The 12,737-nt window shown below is 35.7% G+C and overlaps 1 protein-coding gene across 1 annotated transcript in view; it reads left to right on the top strand.

Annotated features, from left to right (window-relative positions):
* The window catches only part of PTPRQ (protein tyrosine phosphatase receptor type Q), a 261,122-nt gene extending 258,452 nt beyond the window's left edge, over positions 1-2,670 (top strand). The window contains exons 61-62 of the mRNA XM_037042809.1: positions 1,056-1,179; positions 1,424-2,670. Coding sequence (XP_036898704.1) covers positions 1,056-1,179; positions 1,424-1,461 — 162 coding nt within the window. The 3' untranslated portion in view covers positions 1,462-2,670. The remainder of the gene's footprint in view (positions 1-1,055; positions 1,180-1,423) is intronic.
* The last annotated feature ends 10,067 nt before the right edge of the window (positions 2,671-12,737 follow it).

The following is a 12,737-nucleotide window of genomic DNA, read 5'->3' as shown; positions in this document are numbered from 1 at the left end:
GCACTATTACAGGCAATCGAATTCAGCAATGAATATGAGAGTTATGCTCTCAGAGATTTAACATTCTGGTGATGAGATGTTTTGTGGAACATTTTGTAATCCACAAAGAAATAGATATCCTTGGTAATGAGCAACAGTTTCTGAAGAAAATTTCAGCAGGAATAGACATAAAAGTTGTGTGGTATAGTAGCAATAGATATAAATATAACCTCTTAAGATGGTCACTTAGACAATATTCTACTTAAATTAATTGTCTATTTGTACATGTATATATCTTAAACATTTAGTTATATTTCTTTAATGTCAGGTGTGTTTCTTAAGTGAGGGTGATTTTCTCTAACAGTAACCTTACCTAGCTTTGGGAAAGTCCACAGTTGGAAAGGCTAACAGGTTATTGAATTACATTGTATAAACTTAAAAAACTCTCATGGTACTAAATTTAGCCCTAACATTCAAATGAACTGTTAGGAGTTCTTATCCAGCACCTGGTTGTTTGCATATTTCAATGGTCACCTGCCTTTTATTTACAAATAGGGACCTCTTTTTTGTTAGATACGTGACAATAAATACATGAAATGTTAGGTGATAAACAGAATTGTGAAACGTATTTTAAATATGCTGATGGTGTGTGGATATGCTCACTCACAGATTTTGAAAGTAAATTTAGCACCTGCATTCCAACAGCCATTCTAACAAGAAAACTATTTATAAGAAAAATGACTCAATTACCTAACAGGGCAAACTCGTAAACAAATTTAAATAATCTAATTGCCATTTTTCACAATCACAGCAAAAAGGACACATTAACACTTTGTGTTCAATGAGAAGCATTTTTAAAGAAACTTACAGCTATTAAGAAGCCACAGGAATTTGGAAAACTGTATGTTTGAGATGGTAGAAAATGATTTACATACGTGGTGAATTATGTGTCTCTGGCTTAGCTATTTAACAGTTGTTGAATTCATGTTTACTTTTCTCTGTAACAGTATAGCTCACTTTATAAGAAGTATCTCCACCACATCCATTTATTTAACCACTCTTTCTTCTGTGTCTAGGCACAGTATATCTTTTTACACCAGTGCATTCTGGATCTCTTATCTAGTAAAGGAAGTAATCAGCCCATCTGTTTTGTTAACTATTCAGCACTTCAGAAGATGGACTCTTTGGATGCCATGGAAGGTAAACAGAGGCAGTGTGTACCCAATTTACTAGTTTACCATGTCGAGTAGCAGTATTGGTTTAATAATAACCATGTGCTGAAAATGTTTTAGAAGCTTGGTTGGTGCACTTATATTTTTAAAATTTCTAATTCAAGTTAGGATAATAGCTTTTCAATATGGACTGTATTTTTGCCATGAAACATTTAAATCTTTTGAATTGTTAACTTTAATTCTGTCTTGTGACATGTTACTTGTTGTTATAGGTGACGTAGAGCTTGAATGGGAAGAAACCACCATGTAAATATTCACACCAAAGATTACAACCGGAAGATATTTTTAAGTCCCAGGGGCCAAAATTACCCCTTCATTCTTCTGAATTGAGATATTCAACCTTAAAGAAATCTGTGTGTTTTCCTTATTGTGCCTTACTGAATACGTTGACATTTTATGAATAGTTCTAATAAATAGGTAATTTTGTACAGAATAAATATAATGCATTTAAAATGTCTAAGAAAAGATATCCCAGAGGTTTTTGAAGTCTTCCATATTTTTGGAATGAGCCAAAGATAAAATTCTTATTATACTAGCATTAATGTTTCCATGTGAATTTCCCTATGTATTGGATTTAATCCTAACAAAGTTGTAAATGTTGATTCAGTAGTGTTATTTTGGCCTCCCGGGTGTTGACGGTTCTTGTGGGGAACTTCCAGGGCTGTCATGATGATCTGGACTTCCATGCGCACCGCCGTGTTTTGAGTCCTCTGTTTTATGAGTGCTGAGATATCATCTCATGATCTCGAACAGCTGAACAGTAACCCCTGACACTGCGGGGATTACTTAGCTTTTACACAACACACAGTAGCTCTTTGGGGACACTTAGGGCTATTTAAATTGCATTGTGATCTTTCATTTGAAAAAACAAAAGAGGAAAATTAAACGGTGCAATTGCTTCTATGATGCTGTAGAGGATTTTTCCAGCCTGTCTACATTTGTACGTTGTCAGGCACACACTGTAGCACTGTATTGTATGTTAAATATATAGTCAATGTATCAGAGTACTTGTCTGCTAGATATATATATTCAACCTAATACGAGTTTTGAAGGTTTTCTTCAGCAGAAATGTATAAAAAACAATAATAAAAACGTATAATGTGTTGCAAGCTTGTCAACTAATGATGTGCTTCTGTGGTGCCAACAGAGATTTCCGAATAGATCACAAACAATGGTCTTTATTCCCCAACCTTGCTTATTGAGGAGTGTATTTGGTGGAACTGAAAAAAGAAATCAACCAGGTTACAGCAGATTAGAGATGTTTTTAAAAGAAAGTATTGCAACCTCCATTCTGTTAGATAGTGGTGATGAACTTAAGTAAGTTTTGAACTATCAGTATATGGTATTATTTTGTCATAGATTTCAATTGAGTAATAAAACAAAGTAATATTATTCTGTTTCTTTCAAGATAGAAATTATATCTTATGCATATTTCTACTGGAATATAAATATAGGTAATATGATGGCCAATAAAATTGAATTTTAAGAAATTGAGTTACTTTGCAGCATGATTTCAGAGATCCTTATAAACATAAACTTGACTTTCTTTCACATAAAGATATAATTGCTAATTATTATAATAAAAATACATAAGTACAATATAATATAGTACAAATAATTAAGATACAGTCATTTCTCATGGTACTCATAGAGAGTAATTTTATTTATTTATTTTTGGAAAGAGGGTCAGGTAAGGAGAAAGAGAAAGAGAGAAAAACATCAATGTGAGAAAAAAAATTGATTGGTTCCCACACTTACCTCCCTGCCCTAGGACCAAACCTGCGACCCAAGCGTGTGACCTGACCTGAAATTGATCCAGTGACCTTTTGCTTTGTGGGATGATGCCCAACCGAGCCACACTGCTCAGGGTTAGAGAGTGATTTTAAAATTAAATTTATTAACTAAGAAATTAACTTCTTTAGTCTTGTAAACAGTCTTCTTCCTGTTTTTTTTTTTCAGGGCAAGGAAGTATAAATAAATATTATCTACTATTGTTCCAATCAACAAGATTATTCTAGAGAAAGTTACAAAAAATAAGATATGATGAGAACTCTAAAAGATTCAGGTTTGGCCCTGGCTGGTGTGGCTCAGTGGACTGAGCACGAGCCTATGGACCAAAAGGTCACCAGTTTGATTGCTGGTCGGGGCACATGCCTGGGGTTGCAGGCCAGGTCTCCAGTTGGAGGAACGCAATGTTTCTCTCACACATTGATCTCTTTCTCCCTCACTTCCTCTCTGTCTAAAAAATAAATAAATAAAATCTTTTTTAAAAGGTTCAGGTTGGAATTAGAAGTTCTTCAGTTAACTTCATGTATCAGTCAATGAAAATGTGTGGCACACCAGTGCCTAGGAATGTGGGTTTTTTAATTCATGGAAAACAGGTAACAGCCTATGAAAAAGTAACTACTGATGTTACTTTTTAATGTGTTAAATGATGAGAAAATAAATAGTTGAATCTATAGGCTAGTAAATTTTCTGTAATATCTGTGTAAAACAGATGTGTACATGACAGAGTATCAAGTTTTACCCATGCATATATATGCATGTGTGTGTATAAAACAGATATTTAATATAAGGCCTCCTTAGAAACAGTGCTTAGGCTCGGCTGCTCCCCGAAGACCTGGTGGACTCAGTGGACGACGCCGAGGGGTTGTACGTGGCGGTCGAGCGCTGTCTGCTGTGCAATACCACCCGCCGGCGGCTGACCTGCTCCAAGTGCATTCAGAATGGCGATTTCGTGTAATTCGACCACCATGACCATGAGAGGTTTATAGATAAGAAGGAGCAGTTAAGTGAACTTAAGAGCAAGCAAGAAGAATTTCAAAAAGAAGTGTTAAAAGCTAGGGAAGGAAAATGGATAACAGATCAGTTGCTCATCACACACACACAAAGAAAGGAGTAGGTGGAAGCAGAGAACATCAAGATACCTGCAGGAGACTGTACCACTGAATTTCACAGGAATTCTACCACAGAAGTTCACACCATAAACCTAGGGAGTCAGAACAGATCAATTTAAGAAGCTGAAGCTAACAAGAAGAGTCTCATAAGCAATGGGAAGACAAAGAAACAATGCCCAAATGAAAGAAAAGGTGGAAGTCTCAGAAATAATGTTAGATGAAAGAGAGGCAAGTCAGCTATCAGATATTGAATTCAAAGCACTAGTTATCAGGAAATTCAAAGAGCTCACAATGAGCTACCAGAAACTAGAGGGGAGCTACCATGAGCTCTCCGCAAACTATATCAACATGAAAAAGGAAATAGAAACTATCACCAAAGGACAAGAGGAAATGAAGAATACAATTTCGGAACTGAAGAACACAGTAGAAGGAATGAAAAGCAGGATCGATGAGGCAGAAGATCGGATCAGTGAGTTGGAGGACACAGTAGAAAGAATCTCCCAGAAAGAGCAAGAAAGGGAAAAGAGGCTCAAAAAGAATGAAGATGGACTAAGAGAAATGCAAGATAATATGAAACGTAATAATATCCGAATAATAGGAATACCAGAAGGAGAAGAAGAAGAACAAGGGATAGAAAACCTATTTGAAAGAGTAATGATGGAAAATTTTCCTAATTTGATGAGAGAAAAAGTTACACGAATCCAGGAATCACAGAGAGTCCCATTCAAGAGGAACCCAAAGAGGCCCACTTCAAGACACATCATCATTAAAATGGCAAAATTTCAAGACAAAGAGAGAATCCTAAAGGCAGCAAGGGAGAAAAAGGAAGTAACATACAAGGGAGCCCCAATAAGGTTAGCTACTGACTTCTCAATGGAAACACTCCAAGCAAGAAGAGAATGGCAAGAAATATTTCAAGTAATGAGAACCAGAGGCCTACAACCAAGGCTACTTTACCCAGCAAGGCTCTCAATCAAGATAGAAGGCCAAATAAAGAGCTTCCAAGACAAAAGAAGTCTAAAAGAATATGCCTCCACCAAACCAGCTCTACAAGAAATACTAAAAGGGCTGCTTTAAGGAAAGGAAGGAAAAGAGAGAGACAGAGAGGAACTGTGGTACAAAAATGGCAATGAATAAGTCCCTATCAATAATAACCTTGAATGTAAATGGATTAAATGCTCCAATCAAAAGACATAGAATAGCTGAATGGATAAGAAAGCATGACCCACACATATGCTGCCTACAGGAGACCCACCTCAGGACAAAAGACCATCACAGACTAAAAGTGAAAGGCTGGAAACAAATTTTCCAAGCAAATGGACAAGAAAAAAAAGCCGGGGTAGCAATTCTAATATCAGACAAAATAGACTTCAAAAAAAGGGCCATAAAGAGAGACCCAGAAGGTCACTTCATATTGCTCAAGGGAAGAATCCAGCACGAAGACATTAACATCATAAATATATATGCACCCAACATAGGAGCACCCAAATATATAAGAAAAATCCTAGAAGACTTCAAGAAAGATATTGACAGCAACACAATTATAGTAGGGGATTTTAACACCCCACTGTCAAAAATGGACAGATCTTCCAAACAAAATATCAACAAAGATATAGCAGCATTAAATGAAACTCTAGAAGAAATGGACTTGACTGATATATATAGAGCGCTTCATCCCAAAGAAGCTAAATACACATTCTTTTCAAATGCACATGGAACATTTTCAAAGATAGACCACATGATAGGACACAAAATGAGCCTCAACAAATTCAAGAAAATTGAAATCATACCAAGCATTTTCTCTGACCACAAGGGACTGAAATTAGAAACCAACCCCAAAGGAAAAAACCCAAAACACCCAAAATCATGGAGACTGAATGGTATGCTATTAAACAACGAATGGGTCAAGATTGAAATTAGGGAAGAAATCAAAAAGTTTCTGGAAACAAATGAAAATGAACTCACAACAACCCAAAACTTATGGGACACGGCCAAGGCAGTCCTGAGAGGGAAGTTCATAGCAATACAGGCTTACCTAAAGAAAATAGAAACATTTCAAACAAACAACCTAACCCGACGCCTGCAAGAACTCGAAGAACAACAACAAAGACAGCCCAGAGCAAGTACAAGGAAGGAAATAACCAAGATCAGAGCAGAATTAAATGACATAGAGACCAAAAGCACAATTATAAGGATCAATGAATCCAAGAGTTGGTTTTTTGAAAAGATAAACAAAATAGACAAGCCTTTAAGTAGGCTCATTAAGAAAAGAAGAGAGAGGACACAAATAAACACAATCAGAAATGAAAGAGGAGAGATTACAACTGATACCACAGAAATAGAAGGGATTGTAAGGAATTACTATGAAGAACTGTATGCCAAGAAATTTGAAAACCTAGGTGAAATGGACAAATTTCTAGAAAAATATAATCTTCCAAAACTCAATGAAGAAGAAGTAGAAAGCCTGAACAGACCAATAACAGCAAATGAAATTGAAGCAGTAATCAAAAAACTCCCATCACACAAAAGCCCCGGACCAGATGGTTTCACAGGAGAATTCTACAAAGCGTTTAAGGAAGAGCTAACCCCTATTCTTCACAGACTATTCCAAAAAATCCAAAATGATGGGAAACTCCCAAACTCTTTTTATGAAGCGAGCATTATCCTAATTCCAAAACCAGAGAGAGACACAACAAAGAAAGAAAATTACAGGCCAATATCACTGATGAACATAGATGCTAAAATCCTCAACAAAATATTGGCAAATCGCATCCAACAATACATCAAAAAGATCATACACCATGACCAAGTGGGATTCATCCCAGGGATGCAAGGATGGTTCAATATCCGCAAATCAGTAAATGTAATACACCACATAAACAAAAGCAAGGACAAAAACCACATGGTCATATCAATAGACGCGGAAAAAGCTTTTGATAAGGTACAACACCCATTTATGATAAAGGTACTCAGCAAAGTGGGAATAGAGGGAGCATTCCTCAATATAATAAAGGCCATATATGAAAGACCTACAGCCAACATCATACTGAATGGGCAAAAACTGAAAGCTTTTCCACTAAGATCAGGAACAAGACAAGGTTGTCCACTTTCACCACTTCTATTTAATATAGTATTGGAAGTTCTAGCCACAGCAATCAGACAAGAAAAGGAAATAAAAGGCATCCAAATCGGAAAGGAGGAAACAAAACTGTCACTGTTTGCAGATGACATGATAGTGTACATGGAAAATCCTATAGACTCTACCAAAAAACTGCTGGAACTAATAAATGAATTTGGCAAAACAGCGGGATACAAAGTCAATATCCAGAAATCAAAGGCATTTCTGTATACTAACAATGAATCAGCAGAAGCAGAAATCAAGAAAAAAATCCCATTCGATATAGCAAAAAGAAAAATAAAATATCTGGGAATAAATCTAACCAAGGAGGTTAAAGACCTGTATGCAGAAAATTACACAACACTGAAGACAGAAATCAAGGAAGACACAAACAAATGGAGACGTATACCGTGTTCATGGATTGGAAGAATTAACATCATCAAAATGTCCATACTACCCAAAGCAATTTACAGATTCAATGCAATACCTATTAAAGTACCAATGGCATATTTCACAGACATAGAACAAACACTTCAAAAATTTATATGGAACCATAAAAGACCCCGAATAGCAGCTGCAATGTTAAGAAAGAAGAACAAAGTAGGAGGGATCACAATACCTGATATCAAACTGTATTACAAGGCCACTGTAATCAAAACAGCCTGGTACTGGCATAAAAACAGGCACATAGACCAATGGAACAGAATAGAGAGCCCAGAAATAAACCCAAATCTCTACAGTCAATTAATATTCGACAAAGGGGGCAGTATCATAAAATGGGGTAAAGATAGCCTCTTCAACAAATGGTGTTGGGAGAACTGGACAGCTACATGCAAAAAAATGAAACTCGAGCACCAACTTACATCATACACCAAAATAAATTCAAGGTGGATAAAAGACTTAAATATAAGCCATGACACCATTAAAGTCCTAGAGGAGAACATTGGCAGGAAAATCTCAGATATTTCACGCAGCAACATTTTTACTGATATGTCCCCTAGAGCAAGGACTATAAAGGAAAGAATAAACAAATGGGATCTCATCAAAATAAAAAGCTTCTGCGCAGCTAAAGAAAACAGCATTAAAATAAAAAGACAACCAACTGTATGGGAAAACATATTTGCCAATGATACCTCAGACAAAGGTTTAATCTCCAAAATATACAAAGAACTCACACGACTTCACTCTAAGAAGACAACTAACCCAATTAAAAAATGGGGAAAGGACTTGAACAGACACTTCTGCAAGGAGGACATACAGAGGATCCAGAGACACATGAAAAGATGCTCAATATCACTAGCTATCAGAGAGATGCAAATTAAAACTACAATGAGATACCACTTTACACCGGTGAGAATGGCTATCATAAACAAAGCAATAAACAACAAATGTTGGAGAGGGTGTGGGGAAAAGGGGACTCTGGTCCACTGTTGGTGGGATTGCAGACTGGTACAACCATTATGGAAAACAGTATGGAATTTTCTCAGAAAACTAAAATTGGACTTGCCTTTTGACCCAGCAATTCCACTGCTGGGATTGTATCCTAAGAACCCTAAAACACCAATCCCAAAGAACCTATGCACCCCAATGTTCATAGCAGCACAATTTACAATAGCCAAGAGTTGGAAGCAACCTAGGTGCCCGTCAGTAAATGAATGGATCAAAAAACTATGGTACATATACACAATGGAATTTTATGCTGCAGAAAGAAAGAAGGAGCTCCTACCTTTTGCAACATCATGGATGGAACTGGAAAGCATTATGCTGAGTTAAATAAGCCAGGTGTTGAAGGACAAATACCATATGATCTCACCTTTAACAGGAAGCTAAACAACAAAACAAACAAGCAAGCAAAATATAACCAAAGACACTGAAATAGAGAACAGGCTGACAGTGACCAGAGGGGAGAGGGAAGGGAATTTCAGGGGAAATAGGGGAGGAATTTAGAGGAACATATATAAAGGATACATGGACAACAACTGAGAAGGGTCGAAATGGGAGGGAGGAGGGGAGCACGGAGGTGGGATGGGATGGGAGTAATAGACAGAAAACTGTACTTGAAAAATAGCTAAATAAAAAAATTGGGGAAATTTTTTTCAAAAAAAAAAAAAAGGAAAGAAACACTGCTTAGCAACCTTTAATGAGTATTAAAAATCACCTGAAGGTTGTGTTAAAATGTAGATTCTGCTTCAGTAAGTGTAGGGTGAAACCTAAGATTCTTCATTTCTATTAAGTATTAAAGTTACAATATTGTTGCCTGATCTCAGACAAAACATTGAATAGCAAATCTCTAAAAGACATTAAGATCAGAATAATTTCATGTCCACCTGAAATTATGTGAAACACACTAAAAACCACTTGGTTTCATTATCAGCAAAAAACTGTAACAGAGCACACTTGTTAAATGTGTATAGCTCACTAGCTATATAGCAAAACTAACCAAAATTGAATTTATACTCACATATTAACATAGCTAAATAATTAAGAGTTTATGTTGTGAAAAGGCTACTTTGTGACACTTTTAGATCCGATTTGTCAAAATACATTGAAGCACATGTACAGTAAATGAGCAACATGTGTTTCATCTAAACCAGATGAAACTGGAGCCTCTCAGAATGGTCTGCCAAAGTCAAGAGCAGCTGTGGTATCACCTCTACTTTCATCCTGCTTAANTATACTCACATATTAACATAGCTAAATAATTAAGAGTTTATGTTGTGAAAAGACTACTTTATGCCAAAGTTCCATAGGTGACTACTAAATTCAAATTAAAATAATGAGGAACATCTGTGACACTTTTAGATCCGATTTGTCAAAATACATTGAAGCACATGTACAGTAAATGAGCAACATGTGTTTCATCTAAACCAGATGAAACTGGAGCCTCTCAGAATGGTCTGCCAAAGTCAAGAGCAGCTGTGGTATCACCTCTACTTTCATCCTGCTTAAGGATATGCAAGTTTTTTCTTTTGCTTTATAGGTAAAATGTATAGTACATCTTAAAAAAATTAATATAAAGCTTTCTCTTAGCATAAAGAGATAGTGATTCACTCTCCGAGTCTGGTACCAAACACTAATTTTTAAATGGGATTTAAGTTCAGCAAAATATTCTATAAATCCATGACATTATTTTGATAAGTCCCTTTTCATGGGTTAGCTTTTGGAAAACTGATGTTGAAATGCTTTATCCAAAATGATCTGAAATTCTCAACTGAATAATAGTGAAGGTAAAAATATGAAAAAAAGTTTGTAAAGCATAATCTTGGCAAAACTGATTGCCTTCTTAGGATAAATAATATTTTTGGTAAGTGACTTCATAAATATGCAGAGTTTCCATATGAAATCAGGACTCCTATGCCCACCGGCTCATGAAGATGTTCTGAGGAATAGATTATATCACACTAATGAAAGTATTTCAAAAAAAGTGCAATGAATTCTTCAAAGCTAATACAATCTTTTAGCCAATCATTGTGTAATATTTATCAGGAAAAATATATATCCACTTTTAGCATTATATTATAGTTTGTGATATATCTATATGTCTGTTTCACATGTAGGTATTGAAGAGATAATTATGGCAGTTACATTGACTTCTGCTAAGTAAGACCATTGGTATTTTTATGAATGGTTAAGGGTATTCTCAAGAAATTTTTGGACTAAAATGAGTAGACATACACATAAATAACATAAAATGTGATTTGGAAAACAAGTCCAGAAAATTTTCACTTTATGCATTTTGACAGGACATTCTGAATCAATGTCTGCAATTTAGTCATTTAAAAATAAAGCTATAACTTCATAGAAGGTAAGAAAAGACATTATTTCTTCCTGTAACAAGGTTATGATTCCAGAGTCACAAACTTATATTACTTTGGTTTTCAGTCCAAATATTCTTAGGTTGGGAAGTAATTACAGTAAACTATAATTTTTTATAATAGTTTTACATTCATCATCTTAATGCTTACAAAATCCTTTAAGTTCTGTATGGTCCCATATTACAGATAAATTTAATAAAAGCTTAATAGCTGTGCTCAAAATTATGTTTAGTAAGGATAGGAACCGCATAGCACAATCAAATTACTGAAAGTCAGTGATAAAGGTAAAATTTTTTTTAAATATAATTTTTATTTAATTCTTGTTCAAGTACAGGTTTCTGTCTTATATTCCCAACCCTGCCCGCCCCCCCACCCCATGCTCCCCGCCTCCCTCCCCTCTCCACCCCCCACCCTTAGTTATTGTCCATGTGTCCTTTATACTTGTTCATGTGAGTCCATTCCCTTTTCCCCTATGATTCTCTCCCCTCTCCCCTCTGGGCCCTGACAGCCTGTTCCATATTTGAGTGTCATTGGTCATATTTTGCTTGCTTGTTTGGTTTGTTTAGATTCCTGTTAACGGCGATATCATATGGTATTTGTCTTTCACCGCCTGGCTTATTTCGCTCAGCATAATGCTTTCCAGTTCCATCCATGATGTTGCAAAGGGTAGTAGTTCCTTCTTCCTTTCTGCAGCATAGAATTCCATTGTGTAAATGTACCATAGTTTTTTGATCCAGTCATTTACTGATGGGCATCTAGGTTGCTTCCAACTCTTGGCTATCGTAAATTGTGCTGCTATGAACATTGGGGTGCATAGGTTCTTTTGGATTGGTGTTTCAGGGTTCTTAGGATATACTCCCAAGAGTGGAATTGCTGGGTCAAAAGGCACATTCATTTTTAGTTTTCTTAGAAAATTCCATACTGTTTTCCATAGTGTAATCCCACACACAGTGAACTAGAGTCCCCTTTTCCCCACAACCTCTCCAGCACTTGTTGTTTGTTTCTTTGTTTAAAGAAGACAAGCAACCCAATCAAAAAATGGGCAGAGGACTTGAACAGACATTTCTCCAAGGAGGACATACAGAGGATCCAGAGACACATGAAAAGATGCTCGATATCACTAGCTATCAGAGAGATGCAAATTAAAGGTAAAATTTTTAATAGCAATGAAGAAAATAGAATCCTGTTCAGGGGTACAAAGATAATAAAATATTCTAGTTTCTATTCAGAGGCAATGCAAATCAAATGAAAATGGAATGACAAATTCAAAGTGCTGAAAGTACCTTCTAAACTTGATTAAGGACAGTTACAAAAAAGCTAGAGCTGATGTCATACTTAATGATGAAATATTAAAGGTCTCTACCCTAAGATGAAGAAAAAAGCAAAAATGCTCACCTTTACAACTTTTATTCAACATTGCACTGGTATTCCTAGCCATTACAATAAGGCAAGAAAAGAAATAAAACGAATAAGGTCTATAAAAGAAGAAACAAAATTGTCTGTAGGAATAGAAGATATAATCATGTATGAAGAAACTATTGAGAAATGTACCAGAGAAAAATCTGTCAAGTATAACAAATAACTTTAAAAGGTTACCAGATGTAAGACTAAGATATAATAATTAATTTTACTTGTACATACTATCAATGAATATCTGGAGATTGTAATTAAAAATACCATTAACCATATGCCCTGG

Source organism: Sturnira hondurensis, unplaced genomic scaffold (genome assembly GCF_014824575.4).
Source record: "Sturnira hondurensis isolate 20B ecotype Veracruz unplaced genomic scaffold, ASM1482457v3 Scaffold0003801, whole genome shotgun sequence".
In the NCBI taxonomy this organism is placed as follows: domain Eukaryota; kingdom Metazoa; phylum Chordata; class Mammalia; order Chiroptera; family Phyllostomidae; genus Sturnira; species Sturnira hondurensis.
Note: the sequence above shows the minus strand (reverse complement) of the source record. Positions and strands in the feature narration are given on the sequence as shown.